A 15,969-nucleotide genomic window follows, 5' to 3' on the forward strand; every position below is an offset into this window, starting at 1 on the left:
ACACGTTGCAATTAAAGAATCATTATTTAAGTTACGTACAGTAAGCTTCCAAACAATTCTACAAGGTAATATTTAATTGGTGTATGAGAATTTGGGTGTGAGTAATATACCAATATCCAACGCCGGATCAAGGGGAGGTTTAAGGGAGCTTACAGTCCTGGACCCTGTTACCCCCATTTACTGTGTCAAAAAAATTGAATGAAATTTTCTTTACTGTTGTCCATTTTCTTCACGATTACTACACAATTGTTATTTAACTTTATTTAGAGTAAATTGCAATTTTGAACCAAGTTTATCAATCAAGTCGGTCAAGTGAATAATCTTTGTATCAAAATTACAAATGAAACAAGGTTATTCGAAAATAATGGATAATTTTTTATTCGAGCACTATAGATAATTCATTTGAATGATATAAAAAATATTCCTCATTATTCTTATTCAGTTTCAATTCTTTTGAAATGTATTTATTTCAATAATTACGATAAATGCAATTTGTTTAATTCATTAGAAATATTTTATTGAAACTTTTTTAAAATTTTCGATTTGGAAAATTTATTGTACGATATTTTGTTCATTAATATGATTTCATTGGTATATCGATATTGTTTGAATAATGTCGAGGCCTTTAAATAAAATATTGGTTAAAATTGGGCTGTAAAATTGCATTTGGAAAATGTAGGAATTGTATTGAGGGGGTTGCAGATCATCTGACGGTAAATGAAAATGCTCGTTACGCTTTTCGTTGAAAATTGAACTGTTGAATTATATGTAATCCACAGGTATTGGTAGATACCGTTATCTTGTCATCGTTCATTCGCGGCTCCAGTTTGGATTATTATACCGACGTATGTACAGATTATTCTATACATCTACAGATTATTATAAATACATTTTATGTATATAAGTACACTCTATTATTTGTCTAATTATTAAAGATGTAAAAAAAACATTTCGTATGAGAACTTGATAAGGAAATTTTAATATTTTGTTTTACGAATTGACGAACAGAAATATTCCTAAATTTTTTAATTTACAGATATCTAAATGTCTATATTTAGAAATTTTTTAAATTTCAAAATTTTTAAAACTTAAGAATCCCTAAATTTCTAAATTTTATATTTTTATATTTCCAAACATTAGGATTTATGGGTGGAAGCAATAAAACAATATTAAAATAATCAAGTTTTATATAGAAAAATATTTAATTATCAGAAAAACTATTGAAGGCTGTAGCTACGATGCTTTGGATTCAAAGGCTTCGTTCGAACTAAACGAAAACGATCCTGTTTGACGCGCATAAGATTTTAGGAGAATGTTTACGTTAGAACCCTTATCGCTCTTACGGTTCTCAGAAGCAACGTATCCGAAGACTTCTAATAAAAGAATCTTAAATTCATTTTCGCTTATTCGTTAAAATCAATACCAAATTTCTAGTTGTAAGAAGAAAGATAATATGAAATCGAAAGATGACAAAGTTGTGTATTTCGGTTTCACACGATACAATAAATTCTAAGACAAGGCGATGTTTTCCGTCTTACAGGCCAAACGGGACTGCCCTTTTTCCCGCTCAGGAAAGTCAGCTTGACTTTCCCAATTTTTCTAAAATCCTTCCGTACCCCTTGGAGGTCTAGGTCATAAAGACCGGCCAACATCTGGGCGGCCGTACAATTAAGCGCTGGGTCGTCAATGCTTGAGCGCCGTCGTCGAATTTTCTAACACTGTCTTGAAAAATTTCCAAATTTCAGACTCGAGAGCTTAAGTCCACCTTTAGCCAATTTAACAAAACAAACATTGGAAATGCTGAGTTCTAAAATCAGAAATCAAAGTCCACATTTTGCGAATTTGGCGAAGTAAAAATTGAGAGTCCCAGGACCCACAAGCCAGTTTAAGCCCCATGTGTCGCCGATTTTCCAGACGTATATTAAACCCTATACATATGTATACTAATTCATTCCCAAAATGAAAAGCTTGATATCACGAAAGTATTTCGAAATGATTAAGTCCAATGGCAGTATGGTTAAAATAACCCATTTACAGGCGTAAAGCGAACAGGGCGAATGTGGGGTGCATGGTAGAAAGAGAAGGAGGAGCAGGAAAAAGGGTGTCAACGAGCTTCCAGTCGAAATGAATAATACCCCAACAGGTGCAGGAACACAATCTCGAGCTCTCGTTGCCACTTAACGCCTCTGAAAGCGGCGTTCTCGCACGGCCCCTTGAGGAAACAGTGTTTTTCGCAAATTAAGAGATTCGCAATAATGGCCTTAATGGTGCTGTAAGGGGTACAAACTGAAATTACATAGCCGCTTAAACGCGGTTATTTATCGTCTACTTTATTATTAACGCCCGCGAGATTTTCGTGGCCTCTCTCTGTTCGAGACAACAGAAAACGTTCTTAAAAACGACGTTACACCTCGTTACCCTTACATTTTCAATTACTTTCTTTTATTTTCAGCTAGGTTATTAATGGTTGAATAGGATTTATAGGTTATGAGCAAGCAGGATTGGCCAATTTTTTGATTACATAAACAATTTATGCATGAAAGTTATTAGAGTAATTTAATTTCAGTATAAGGGGACTGTTTATATGGCTAAAGAGTTTTTTCCTGGAAAATTTAACACCTCTATTTTTGAAGATTATAGAAAGAAAAGAAGGTTTTCTTAATTGGGAAACTTAACACTTCAGATCTGATATAGTTATATTACTTATAGGACTGGATTAAAATTTCTAAGACCTCGGGGGTTATCAAACATTCAAGAGCCCCCTTAGTTGGTAAAATTGGTTCAGAAATTGAAATTTATTCTAAATAAAATTAATAAATAACATTTAATCGTAAAGAAGAAGGGGGAACAGTAGAAAGAATTTCAATCAATATTTTTTGACATAATGAATGAAAGGCTTATAACGGGGCCCCCTGCAAAATAGAACCTGGGGCTGTAACCCACCTCTGACCACCCTTTAATCTGATGCTAACTACTCACACAAAAATTTTTATAGGTTATATAAACTTTGACATCACAAATAATTGAAATTCCAAATAATATCAATATGCAAGTGGAAAGCTTAAATTTAAATTTTCAAAAGAAATTAATTTTTCAGTTCGAAAAATTTCCAATCTTTATTTGCCGCTCTGTACCATCTATATTTATCGGCGTACGTTTGTCAGTAATGAATCACTGTTCATTTACTGTCACAATTTACAAGGACACCCTCCACGACGAGAAGATAAAAAATCCAAAGCAAAAAAAAGGAGAGATGAGACAGATACAAGGAGAAATCGTTTCTCGGAAATTAATTTCAGGTCGTCATTTTAAAGACAGCGACCGGTAATTACGAAAGTTTACCTGCTGCGAGGGTAGCAAACGAAGAGAACGGATCGTAGGGGTGGAAAAATCGAGAAACCAACACGAAGCTGAAGCCGAAGCTGAATCGGGTAGTTACATAATAAAAGCGAGTCGAAATCACGAACGCGAGGTCTAAGATCTCACGGCTCAGAGGTGTTATATGAAGTCCTTTAAGCCTCGCTGCCCGATCGGAAAGTATTTCTCATTTGACCTTTGAGGCTGCTCTTAGGATTACCCTTCTCCACCTCCGCCCATCTCTGCACACATCCATCGAAGACATCAATAACGCCAACTCGAAACTTTCGCTCTGCTTCGAAGTGTTTCTCTCCTGCAACCCTCCGCCCCCATCGTTTCGCTCTCGAGTTTCTCTTCGCTTTCCAACCCTCCTTTTTTCTTTTTACTTTTTTTTTTACATTTTTTTATGGAGCACCTCCAATGGTCCGAAAAGCAATGAACTTTTACCGGGCGAAGTGACAAATGGCGATCGCGAACGAAACACGAAATATAAGGGGATGAGGCTAATAAAATCAAATGACAATCGGTATTGAGAATTTTGATGATTAACCCTTTTGCTAAATTATTCAAATTAATTTTCATTGATAACTCATCGTGTCCACTTAATATTAAAAATTTATTATATTTTCTATCTACAAAATTTTCAAAAAATTAGTTATCCTCACCTATATCTGTAAGATGGCAAAATAATCTTGATTTATTAGATATACAATATTAAAATTCCATTTCGAAACAACGCGATCGCGATCAAATCGTGTTAAAAGGATTCGAGCTGGTCCGGGAATAAAAATTTCAAAGGTGGATCTCGACTGACGGCGTCCGGCAAAGGAAGAGAAGAACAGACACAAAAGGATTTCAAGCTGATGCGATAGAAGTAGATGAAGAAGTATTAGGGAAGCGGAAACGATGAAGCGGCGCCGGTTAAAGACGCCGGTGCATCAAGTAGATCAAACATTGGTGTTGTTCTGTAGCGAAGAATAAGAAGAAGGGAAAAAATCTTTTAACCAAATGATGTAGAGGAGAAAGAAACAAAAGAATAGAGAAAGGTAAAAAAAAAGCCTTTTCGAAGAGCAGTAACTGGTAAGAGGATGGAAATAAAAAGTTCTGCAAATTTGAGTGGTGGTTTTAACGCTGCTCTACGAACTACCCTGACTGACCGTCTATAAAACCGCTACCTCGACTACGCCAATACCACCCCTGAAGACGATTCCCAGTTTCGATCGATTGTAATTAAATGGAAACGCTTTTACCTCCTCGACAGGCTCCTTACAGCTTCGCTAGTCATCTTTTTACCGAACGGACTGAATAATACTTCAACTGCGACACCTAACCAATCTTGTACAACACAATGATGTTAATAAACACTCGAGTTTAATTGCGTGTTTCGATTTAAGTGGAAAAGACGCCATGGAAGTGCTCTACATCTTACTACGGCAGCTTAAAGCTTCACTTTTATTCTTATTATCTTGGCTACTTTTTTTTCTCCTGCTTTTGCACTTGCACCTGAAAAAAATGTAACTTTTTAATGAAATTTTAATTAAGAGATGTGGATTATCATTTCAATTGAAAACGATTTTAAAAATATCTTGAAGTCTGTTACAATTTAATGACATGATTGTAATTACATTTTTGATATATTTAAGTAAAATTGTACTTATGACACATCTATTCATGACAATTTCAAACAAAAACTTTGACGAAAATAATCATATAAATTTTTCCATATTATTTTTCAAAAGAAATATTTCATTCCGGTTATCAAGGTCAAAAAACAAAACAAAAAGGTGTTTTGATAAAAGCACATATAAGTACGAAACGATGCGTCAATAACTCATATTTCTATACTCTGATACCCGAAACGGATTCAATATATGCTATCAGAAATATTTCGGATAGAAGGAGAGAAAAACGAGGCTGCGCACATACGCGAACCCTTTTCAAATAGCCCCTCGAACGAGAAGGATCCTTTCACTTTGTGTCGTTCTCCTAAGAGCATTACAACCGTTTCTAGCTCTCCGATCGGCAATGATTTCCAAATGGTATTAACGGTTCTCCGTTCGCAGTAAGCCGTAATACCGCAAATGTGGTCGACTGGTAAGTGCAGATTTCCGGGAGGACCAGTCTGACGCAGAAAGCTCCACACGAAATTGCAGTCTACAACACCGAGCCATGCCCCCAAGACTCCCATTAAATTAAAAGAAATATTTGTTTATACTTTCAACTAGAGAATAATTAAACAATCTTCGCGTTTAATTGATGCGAATACATCTTATTTTAATTTTAAAAACCATAGCAGATTTGTATTTCTTTTTATTAAATATTTGAAAAAAATTCATGATATTAGATTGTTATATTAACAATTTGCTTCTAATCTATTTTTAAAGATTAGATATATTTGTGTGTTGGAGAAAAAAAAAGATCACTTTTGTATGTACAACTGACAATAAGTTGACTACATAATATCAAAAATAAATCAGAGAGAACATTATACTAGGGTAAAATAATCAATTAAATAAGTTGTTATTTAAGATTGTAAAATAGATTTTTTAATTTTATATTAATGCGCTTTCTATAAAATCGTACCTTCAGCACTATCTGACGGTAAACGGAGAAACTAACTGCTTGCACCGATGAAATAATACAGGATACTGTCGAAGTAAAGTTGACGTGGAATATTAATATTTCTTAACAATTTGTATCTTAAAAAATTGTTCCCCATTTGCTCCCTCGGAATCTAAAATTGCTCCAGTCGCAAATATTATATTTAATTAGATATTCGCAAATAAAGAAGCAGAAATTTGTTATAAATGGTCTTTTTACAAAGGTATTATGGTGCCAAAAATCCGCTCCTGATTTGTTTTATAAAATTCAACGACCAGATATCTAAATAACAACTTATTAACAAGGAGCAATTAAAAATGTTGTTGCGTATCTGCCGGTAAGTTATGACGTCATAAACGACCGTTGGTTAAGTTAGCGATGGGGAAGGTGTCCCCATCATTGTGAGTATGACTGGAGACTTTTGTATTCGAGAAAAAACAAAATTTTCTCAAATAAATGATTAACTTAGAGACGACAACTTGGTAGGCAGAAAGGAACTAATAGTTCCTAGAACATGCCACCCTCGTGGGTAAAGGGTGGTGGAAGGTTCGTTTGGTTCACGAAGTCGTCGAAGTCTCTTCGACATCCTGTTCATTCATAGGGGGTGTAGATTTTCTCAAGGGTTGCCTCGTTTCGCTAGCGCGAGATCCATAGACATAATATGGCGAGATCTCTTCACTTTCCGTCTTTCTCTGGGTCCCATGCTTTCTCTTACCACGTGTGCATGGAATCGTTCTCGTGTTTTGGCGGAGTACCACCACTTCCACTCGCATCAGGGTAGACCGAAACCAGGGAAAGGGGCATCTTCCGGACAGAGATGGACTCCTACATCATTGGACCAGGAATGATCCTGAGGGAGGATCCAGGATCCAGCAAAGAGGGAATTTCAGCCGACATCGAACGAGGATCTTCACCGCCAAGGGCAGATCGATTCCAAGCTTCAAACCGCCTAGATACGCTTTTACAAAACCATTCTAAATAAAATAGTCATCATTCATACAAAACGCTCAAGGCTCTACGGGCATTGTAGGTACATACATACATAAGCACAGCCTACTCTAGGGCTGCGTTCGCTTTGGGCTGTAAGCGCTGACGCTTATGAGCGCTATTTTCAACCGTTTTGTTAATTTTTATTTGTGAAAAGAACTATGTAAAACAAATTTTCTAAAAACATTGTATTTATATAATAAAAATAATTTTATAAAAATTGATATATGATATTGATGATATTAAAATATGGTGTCGTAGTATCAAACTCTCTACAGCCTATTAATTCTAACTACAAATACATATTATTATAATATATGACCTAAAAACATTGGTTATAGTTTTATCTCATTATCTTATTAGTGAAGACATTAAATTGAATACAGTAATATTAACACATGAAAGTTTGTCTGTCGTATTCATCTTGATGTATTGCTATGTAATAAACATGTTTCATCTTCTTCTTTATTGGCTATAAAACTAACATAACAAAGATGGCACTAGTATATTCTTCGTCTTTTGTGAACTAGCTTAAAATTCTTTTGATGATCCTGGGACCAGAACTCTTACATACATTTCAGACTGCTTCTTGGCCATGGCCATCTTAAGAGCACTACATTTCTTTTGCTCAGAATCAAGGACTCTAATGAGTTCTTCATATGCAAACTCTGATGGCACTCCTCCAGGCACGTACTTTGAAATAATAGCAATTCTGTTTTTATCAGGAGCAAATCCTTTATTTATATACTGTTTGAGCACCTTAATCACTATCCCCTTTCTTAGATTTTCGTCCTTTAAGTTACGAGTGGCTGCAATAGAAGAGCATACAGCTATGTCGATGTCAGATTTTGTAAGATACTGCCCACCACTTTGTGTGCTTTGACTTAAATTCACTAGTAGCTCCACCTCTGTTATGCCAAGTTCTTCAGCCAATGAACTTGTATCATCCTTACTGAAAAACGCACAAGCAAGGGGGGTCACCAATTTGTAACCTTCATGATAACCCATTTTGATCAATCGTGAAAATGTCTCTTGAGCTAGTAAACCAGCTTCCTCAACTGAAAGGACCATAAATTTTGCATCATTCATTGAAGTATATTGCGCATTTTCTTGTTTGTAATCCACGATAAATACAATGTGTTTGTCTTGGGCTTTACAAAAGATAAATTTCCAGATCTTATCTTTTATACCGCGATTGACTTTACGCAATTCTGGGCCAATTTGAAATATGATCTCAGTACAAAATCCCAAAGCCTTTGATGGTTTATTTTGATAAAGTTCCTCCATATAATCGTCACAGTGTTTCTTGAACTCCACCTTGAGTTCTTCCATGTTGTACTCTAAGCCACTGTGAGGCTTGAAAAAGTCCCTTGAAGTTATTCCGAGAATATGGTATTCTTTTTCGATTGTGTGCCTTAACAAGACACTAGGTACAGCTGGTACTGATCTTACAACCTTAGGGTGTGCCATTTTCTCTAAGCCACTGTGAGAGTTGAAAAACTCCTTTGGTGTTTTTCCTAAAATATAGAATACCATTTTCACAGATATATGTGTAAACTATAGGTACTGTTTTAATCTTGCTATTGTTGCGAACCTCGCCTCAGTGACTACAGATCTAACAAGACTAAACTGGACTAAACATGCCTTTGTTCTGGAAGGGTCGTGAATTTGTGCCTATGGGTACTGGAAATAATCCGACACGTTTGCGGGGAGATAGCACAATGTTTATTGTAAGGCTTTAACAATGAGAACCCACTAAACGTCGAGCACGCTAAACAACCTAATCGGACGAGGAGTTCTAACGCGTACGATAACGGTTTTAATCCAGACGCCATTAAAAAGTCTTAGTTCGAACTTCGGGGAAAACCCGAAAAGGCATCGGAACCTAGAGGGTAAACTCTAGCACGACAGCGAGCCGCTGTTGGCGCGGAACCTTGGAAGGCAGGGGGGCAATTCCATTCTTGCCGATGCGGAAACCCAGGTAATCGACTTCTGACTTGCCGAATTTGCATTTCTCGGGATTAATGAGTGATCCGTACCGCTGGAGCCTGGTGAAAAGAGTTCGCAAATGATTACGATGTTCTTCATCTGACCGAGATGCGACAAGGATGTCGTCGATGTACACAGTGCAGAATTCCAGTCCCGCGACGACTTCGTCCATAAAACGTTGGAAGGACTGGGCAGCGTTGCGCAGCCCGAACGTCATAAACGGGAACTCGTACAGGATTGCCTCGTAATAAGCAACACAATCGGGTCTGGCCTGTTGCTTATTACGGATCAGGTAGGCTATTCGGCTCGACTTTGTTCTCGAAACGGGACGATAGAGGACACGAGAAACTAGTGAGAGATCCGAGGTAGCGGCAAATCATAAAGTGATCGGCCGAGCAAGGATGTTATTTTTTGAACAAGGATAGAATATAGCATGCCCTCTCATTCTCGCACTATTTCGCTTATTTCAAGGCAAATATGCTAGACTGAGAAAGCATTAGATACATTCCATCCTTCTTCTACTAAACGATGTCACTGCTCAGTCGAGCGTGAAAATTTATTACCCAAAACATCGGCTTCTCGCTTTCACGGACCTCTCACTCATTTCTCGGACCTCTCACTTTGCGGGCAACATTAAACGAAAAGGTGGGGATAGAGATTTGCTTATTTCGAGCCAGAAAACTGTTGCTTATTACGGATAAATACTGTATAAGCCAAAAGGTGTGATAATTGCGGTCTTGGCAATATCTTCAGCGCGTACCGGAATCTGCTGGTAGGCTCTCTTGAGGTCAATAGTGGAGAAAATTGTCGTACCGTGCAGAAAGGCTGTGCAGTCCTGGATGAACGGGATGGGGTAACGATCTGGAATCGTGACCTGATTCAGACGTCTGTAATCGCCGCAAGGACGCCAAGAACCATCCTTCTTCTTGACCAGATGTAATGGGCTGGCCCAAGGGCTGTTGGAAACTCTGCAGATACCCTGCTGCTTCATTTCCATGAAGACGTCGCGTGCTGCCTTAAGTTTCTCCGGGTCCAGTCGCCGTGCACGAGCCGTCAACGGTGGGCCAGTGGTTTCAATGGGGTGCACCACACTGTGTGCCACCCTGTTGACCGGGGACCAAGTACTGCTCTGGAGCGTAGGAAAACTGGCCAGAACGGTGCGAAAATCGTCGCTCCGGGTTATGCGGCTGATGGTGGAGACCCTGGAAGAGCACAGACGACAATTAATGCTCAGTAACGTCTTGCCGTCCACCAGCTTGCGCGTGCGCACATCTGGCAATAAGTAGAACTGCTCGAGGAAATCGTTCCCAACGATTGCCTTGGTGACGTCGGCGATGGTAAATGTCCAAGGGAAGGAACGTCTGAGCCCGAAGTCCAGCTCGATCTTCTTCTCTCCGTATGTGGAGATAGTGGAACCGTTGGCAGCCAAAAGCGGTGCTCCAGGCTGACGACAACGATCCAGGCGGGATGCTGGTAAGACGGACACGTCGGCGCCAGTGTCCACCAAGAATCTGATGCCTGGTCGGCAATCCGCTACGATGAGGCGACGTTCAGGGGCGTCGCCGCTGTCAGCCGCCGCAATAGACGGCGATCCTAGTTTTCCGCCTGCCTCGAGGTCCACGAGCATGGTGCATGGCAATGGCGAGCCCTGTCACCATATTTACGGTGGACGTAACACAGCCCGTCCTTGGATGAGGCCCTGGATCGTGACGGACTTCTGCCACGTGAACTGGAGCGACCTGGTCTGCGCGCAAGTGCCTCGAGCCTGCTGAGCCGCGTACATATCTCGTTCAGCTGTGCGGTGATCCTAACCAGCTCACCAGATTCGGCCAGGGTTGAAGGCGGCCTGGCAATTGCGCACGCCTCGCGAGGTGGTTCCAAAACACCGAACTGCTCGCAAATTCTGTCCGCCTGTTCGGCGAGCATCGACAAGTCCGCGTTAACACTAACAGCCAGGATGGTCCGCACCTTCTCTTGCAAACGTTCTAAAAAGAGAGTGCGCAATAAATTGTCCGGGCACCTGTCGCCCGCCAATGAGCGTAACTTGTACAAGAATACGGAGGGTTTATCACTGCCTAACTCTTGCTTGTGCAGCAGACGGCGCAGTTGAACCTCCTGGGATTCACCGAAGGAGTCAAGGATACGCTTTTTCACCGCGTCATATTTCCCGGTCGCGGGCGGATTTGTGGCTAAATCGCGCACGGCCATGAGAACGTCGCCGGTTACGTTCATAATCACTAGACGGAATTGCGTTTCGTCGTCGGCGTATCGAGAAAACGCGAAATATGTCTCCAGTTGCACAAACCATAGTGCCGGGTCACCACTTATATACGGCGGGACGCGGGGGGCACGACCTGCACTCGCGTCACCATTGTTCGTAGACTCGGCCATATTGTCACTGGGCTCTCTAACTGGTGTAATTCGCGTTTGTGAACGCGTTTCCGGCATATCACTTAACACACAGCAGAATCTGTCTTTTTGGGCAGAAAACCGTCCTCAAAAAAAACGCTTTACACTGTGTCGATTGTTTTTTTTAGGAGACACTTGCACACCACGCGGATGACACGCTACACGTGCTGTTTTTATCTTTTCCCGATCACGTCGGGGTCACCAATTATGGATACTGGAAATAATCCGACACGTTTGCGGGGAGATAGCACAATGTTTATTGTAAGGCTTTAACAATGAGAACCCACTAAACGTCGAGCACGCTAAACAACCTAATAAGTAACGGTTTTAATCCAGACGCCATTAAAAAGTCTTACGTTAGTTCGAACTTCGGGGAAAACCCGAAAAGGCATCGGAACCTAGAGGGTAAACTCTAGCGCGACAGCGAGCCGCTGTTAGCGCGGTAGCGCCACATGCCTCGAGAACGAACGCCATCTGCTCTATCCTAGTACAAAAATGTGAAACACTTCGCACTGCAACAGTCTACGGCACGTTGACGATAATGGAAAATTGCTTCGATACCAACGACTATATCTCTTTGGTCAGTGTCTCGAGCTCAGTGTTGCCATATCTTTGAAGAGCAAGAAAGAGAATATGTGTAACAAGATAAAAAACGAGACAGAATATGTCAAAGGGATGCCGCGAGATCTTTTATACACGGATGAAAGCAGATATATGCTTGTGTGAAGTGCGAACACCAATTACCATGCATATGGAAACAGATGTGGCAACACTGCAAACGTACTATACATGTATTAGTTTCTTCAGTCAATAAGGTAGTTGTGCCATGCATGCTCTAGCGAGGTGTGGTAAGAGAAGAACTGATAAAACAGACACAACTGTTATACCAACTGAGGAAACCCAACCTCACCTTGGGCACCGGATTCTCCGATAATGACGCCCCAGCGGTAACAAAGGCATGTTTAGTCCAGGCCCTCCAAACTCCCGTATTTAATGCTGTAACTAAAATTAGTTTGGCGCAGAAAATCCAGGTAGCGCTGGTGTCGATACAAACACATATAGATGATATCGGTGAGGTACACACACACACAAGCATATGGTCCCTATATACGTGTGCATGGTCTTACTTATTCAAAACTTTCAAAAATAAAAATAATGAAAGGGGAAAAATGACAACAATATATGTATAATAAAGAAAATATATTAAATTTTTACAAAAATATAATGAATATATATATCAATAATAATATACAATTAATCACAATCATACATACAATAAAACACACACTCTGCTCACAGATTATACTTAATATATATTAATACTATGTTAATGGTTTTATATATTGTATATGTAAACTGAATACTTACAATCTTCTTCTTCATTTCATTTCTTCTCTATTTTAATAGAGGCAGCCTCTGATATGCAATATTTATTACAGCCTCTGTAATAATAGTTTTCATTAACAATTATTTACATATGCTATAAAAAGTATATAAGAGTTATTACCAAATAAGTTCAGTGTTGGAACTGCTGATGTTAATCTTTTCCTCATGAAGCATTTTTCTTTAAAGTAGCTGCTACAGACCACCTGGAATTTCAGTTTTCAGGTGGAAGCACAGACTTTGGGTTGTCACATACTTCCACCTACTGTGCCATCCTCTTCTTATCCTTTCTCTCTTGGGGGAAGAAGAACATCCTGCTGTTTTCGTTAATACACCCTCTGATGCTGCATATTTTCTTTCTCCTTCTTTTAAGATACATTTTAATAATTAAAATTAAATATATTACTAAAATAGCAATGTAAACAGTTAATGCTTTCAGTAACAATTTAAAAAAATTCTGTACTTACTTAATTTCTATCTTCTCCTCCTGTTGCTGCATCTCATCAGCAGAAGTTATTGAAACACCTAAAAACGTAGAAAAAATTAAAAAAAACATCTTTTTAAATAATAATAATAGTCATAATGATAATAGCAATAGTAATGACAATAATAATAGTAATAATTATAATAATGGAATTCACTAACCTGAAAATTCTGTCACCACTGTCACCCACTGTGCGCCATATTTCTTCAGTCTCTTTAAATTTTGAAACAATTGAAAAACGCGGCGACAAATTTCGCGGGAACATGACGTCACGATATCTTTAGTTGTGTATGTTAAAATCAGTGATACAAGGTATGCATGTAGAGAAGCGACATCAGCGCTGCCTGGATTTTCTGCGCCGAGTTAAAATTTGCATCAAGTTCACAAGAGTGGAGCTTGGAGGGCCTGGTTTAGTCTTCTTGGATCTGTAGTCACTGCGTGCTATCACATTTTTAGAATTAAAAAACAGTTTGTAATTCTATATAAGCTTCTCTAATTTAAATTTTCAACAATAAACAGAAATTTTCATTACTATGGTATAATTCATAATGCAGAATCATTAATAATTCTCAAGCTCTCAAGAGGTTAATGTAATTTACATTTATTTATATATATACAATCTTGTAATATATCACACATTAAATGTAAATTAAATATAAAATTTAATTAATGTATAAAATGTACATATATACATATTTTTCACTACAATATTTTTATTAAAAATTCACTGTAACACTTTATTAACCTAGTATGTAAAATGTAATTTGTTTGTAGTAATGAATGCATTAAAAACACAATCGGAAAAAGGACGTATAATAGAAAAAAAGCTTAACATGTCTGTTTTACCATTTATTTTATTCAAAGGTTGCATTAATTATGTCAGTGAGTTTGATACCTGTGCTATGATTTGTGATAATATTATGTAAGATTTATGTAATTAATATGACACAATAAATAGATGTTTTAATACATGTTTTATTATTATCATAATTTTTTTAGCAAAGAAGTGGAGAATTATGACAGTGATATAGTACCAGTAGGATTTGATTTAGAGTGGCCTTTTAGTTTTCAAACAGGAAGTGGAAAAACTGCTTTAATACAAATATGTTTGAATAATAATATATGTCATCTATTACATGTATATTCATTGAAAAAGCTACCTGCTGCATTGGTCATTCTTTTAAGTCATCCAAAAGTAAAACTAGTTGGAGTTAATGTAAAAAAGTAAGTTTGTTTCTAAAGAAAATTAATGGTGTGTTTTATGTTGTAATTTTAATTTTCTTCTTTATAGCGATATTTGGAAATTAGGTAGAGATTTTACAGAATTTCCAGCAAGTAAAGTGGTGGAAAATAATTGTATAGATTGTGGTACATTTGCAAATAGGGTATTAAATAGATCTTGTCGTTGGAGTTTAGAGAAATTAACTGTACATTTGGTTAGTTTTTGTAAATTTAGAACATACCTATGTAAAACTATAAATAGTCAAATGTTATGTTTTATTATTTTAGCTAAACAAAAGTCTAGACAAAAATTCAAAAGTAAGAAAAAGTAAATGGCATATACATCCTCTAAACGATAACCAAAAAATGTATGCCGCAACAGATGCTTATGTATGTTATTTTTATTTATGTTTAATTATGTTTTATTAAGTTTAATTTTATTGTATTTTAAGTTTAATTATTACAAACACTTTTTTAAATAGGTTTCATGGCTTCTATACATTACCATACAAGAAAAAGCAAATTTAAAAGAGATTGAAGAAAATGTGAATTGTATATAATTTGGGTTAATAAATACTCAATGATATACCAAATCAGATTTAAAGAAATTGCAATTACAAGGAAAATATTACTACTTTATCATGTCTTCAATGCTGGTCAAAGTTTTGTGGGCAGGGAGATTAAGTTATAATTCTGGACTTAAGTTACAAAAAATATTAGCCAACCAGCATCATCAAAACTTAAGCAAGGATACCTGTAATACATTAGTATTGCTTGAACATGATCCAGTGTTTACAATTGGAATTAGAGATAAAGGATACACAGTTGAAGAAAAAGAAAGATTGAAAAAATTAGGTGCTGAATTTTTTAGAACAAATCGAGGTGGTCTTATAACTTTTCATGGACCTGGACAATTAGTGGCATATCCTATATTAAATTTAAAACAATTTAAATCCAGTGTTAAGTGGTACGTCTCTCAAATAGAAGAAATGGTAATTCGTTTGTGTGCAGAATATGGTATTAAAGCTGAAACATCACCTGATACTGGCGTATGGGTGAGTGATAAAAAAATTTGTGCAATTGGTATTCATGGAAGTCGTTATATAACAACACATGGTTTAGCTCTAAATTGTAATACAGATTTAAGTTGGTTTGATCATATTGTACCTTGCGGTATCGAAGGAAAGGGTGTAACTAGTATCAGCAAAGAACTAAGCAAAAATGTAACTATTCAAGATGTATTACCACTTTTTCAAAATGCTTTTCAAGATCAATTTAATTGTACATTAATTCCATACTCAATAGAAGACTCTATGAAATTACTTAAAACTGCCAACAATGTGTGTGAATGAATTTAAAACATGTTGTGCATAATGTAATGATTTTAACAAATTCATATTTGTAATATTTTACTATTTGATTAAATTTTTTATTAGTAACTAGGTATAGAATGAAATTAAATCCAATTTATTTCCTAAAAACAAATCCCTCTTCCTCTCACAAGGAAACATATTGAAATGTCCGTCTCCGATTTTGAT

General features: G+C 37.3%; 2 protein-coding genes and 1 long non-coding RNA gene across 11 annotated transcripts; 1 reads left to right on the plus strand and 2 right to left on the minus strand.

Moving 5' to 3' along the window:
* Positions 1–7,213: 7,213 nt before the first annotated feature.
* Positions 7,214–11,382, minus strand: LOC123988308. The gene is made up of 3 exons (XM_046287777.1): positions 10,747–11,382; positions 9,748–10,582; positions 7,214–8,462 (listed from the first exon to the last, which is right to left on the minus strand). Exons 1-3 carry the CDS (start codon positions 11,380–11,382, stop codon positions 7,477–7,479), a joined length of 2,457 nt encoding a protein of 818 aa, XP_046143733.1. The 3' UTR covers positions 7,214–7,476.
* An 867-nt stretch (positions 11,383–12,249) lies between these two features.
* LOC114878559 (putative lipoyltransferase 2, mitochondrial) lies at positions 12,250–15,877 on the plus strand. 9 transcript variants are annotated; one of them, XM_029192479.2, is made up of 7 exons: positions 12,287–12,303; positions 13,619–13,644; positions 13,985–14,132; positions 14,210–14,434; positions 14,502–14,646; positions 14,720–14,821; positions 14,914–15,078. In XM_029192479.2, coding segments are annotated over exons 1-7 (726 nt in total). In that variant the 5' UTR covers positions 12,287–12,301; the 3' UTR covers positions 14,992–15,078. The 9 variants fall into 9 exon arrangements, 7 of the variants coding, with proteins under 7 accessions (XP_029048317.1, XP_029048319.1, XP_029048312.1 ...); XM_029192484.2 differs by lacking the exon at positions 13,619–13,644 and having other exon boundaries at positions 12,250–12,299; XM_029192483.2 differs by lacking the exon at positions 12,287–12,303 and having other exon boundaries at positions 13,344–13,794.
* On the minus strand, positions 12,750–13,233 carry LOC123988316. The gene is made up of 3 exons (XR_006829890.1): positions 13,194–13,233; positions 12,851–13,091; positions 12,750–12,785 (listed from the first exon to the last, which is right to left on the minus strand). It is a non-coding gene; the product is annotated as an uncharacterized LOC123988316 (long non-coding RNA).
* Positions 15,878–15,969: the final 92 nt, after the last annotated feature.

This window comes from Osmia bicornis, chromosome 11, assembly GCF_907164935.1.
Source record: "Osmia bicornis bicornis chromosome 11, iOsmBic2.1, whole genome shotgun sequence".
NCBI classification, from domain to species: domain Eukaryota; kingdom Metazoa; phylum Arthropoda; class Insecta; order Hymenoptera; family Megachilidae; genus Osmia; species Osmia bicornis.

Excerpts from the sequence above, each read along its gene's own strand:
- LOC123988308 (XM_046287777.1), bottom strand. The coding sequence starts at position 11,382 with ATGCCGGAAACGCGTTCACAAACGCGAATTACACCAGTTAGAGAGCCC. Across the intron at positions 10,583-10,746 it reads TGGCCGAATCTGGTGAGCTG|GGCTCGCCATTGCCATGCAC; the intron begins GTTAGGATCACC and ends ATATGGTGACAG. Across the intron at positions 8,463-9,747 it reads CTGCACAGCCTTTCTGCACG|GAAAAACACCAAAGGAGTTT; the intron begins GTACGACAATTT and ends TCTATATTTTAG.
- LOC114878559 (XM_029192479.2), top strand. Across the intron at positions 14,647-14,719 it reads AGAAATTAACTGTACATTTG|CTAAACAAAAGTCTAGACAA; the intron begins GTTAGTTTTTGT and ends TTATTATTTTAG. Across the intron at positions 14,822-14,913 it reads ATGCCGCAACAGATGCTTAT|GTTTCATGGCTTCTATACAT; the intron begins GTATGTTATTTT and ends TTTTTTAAATAG.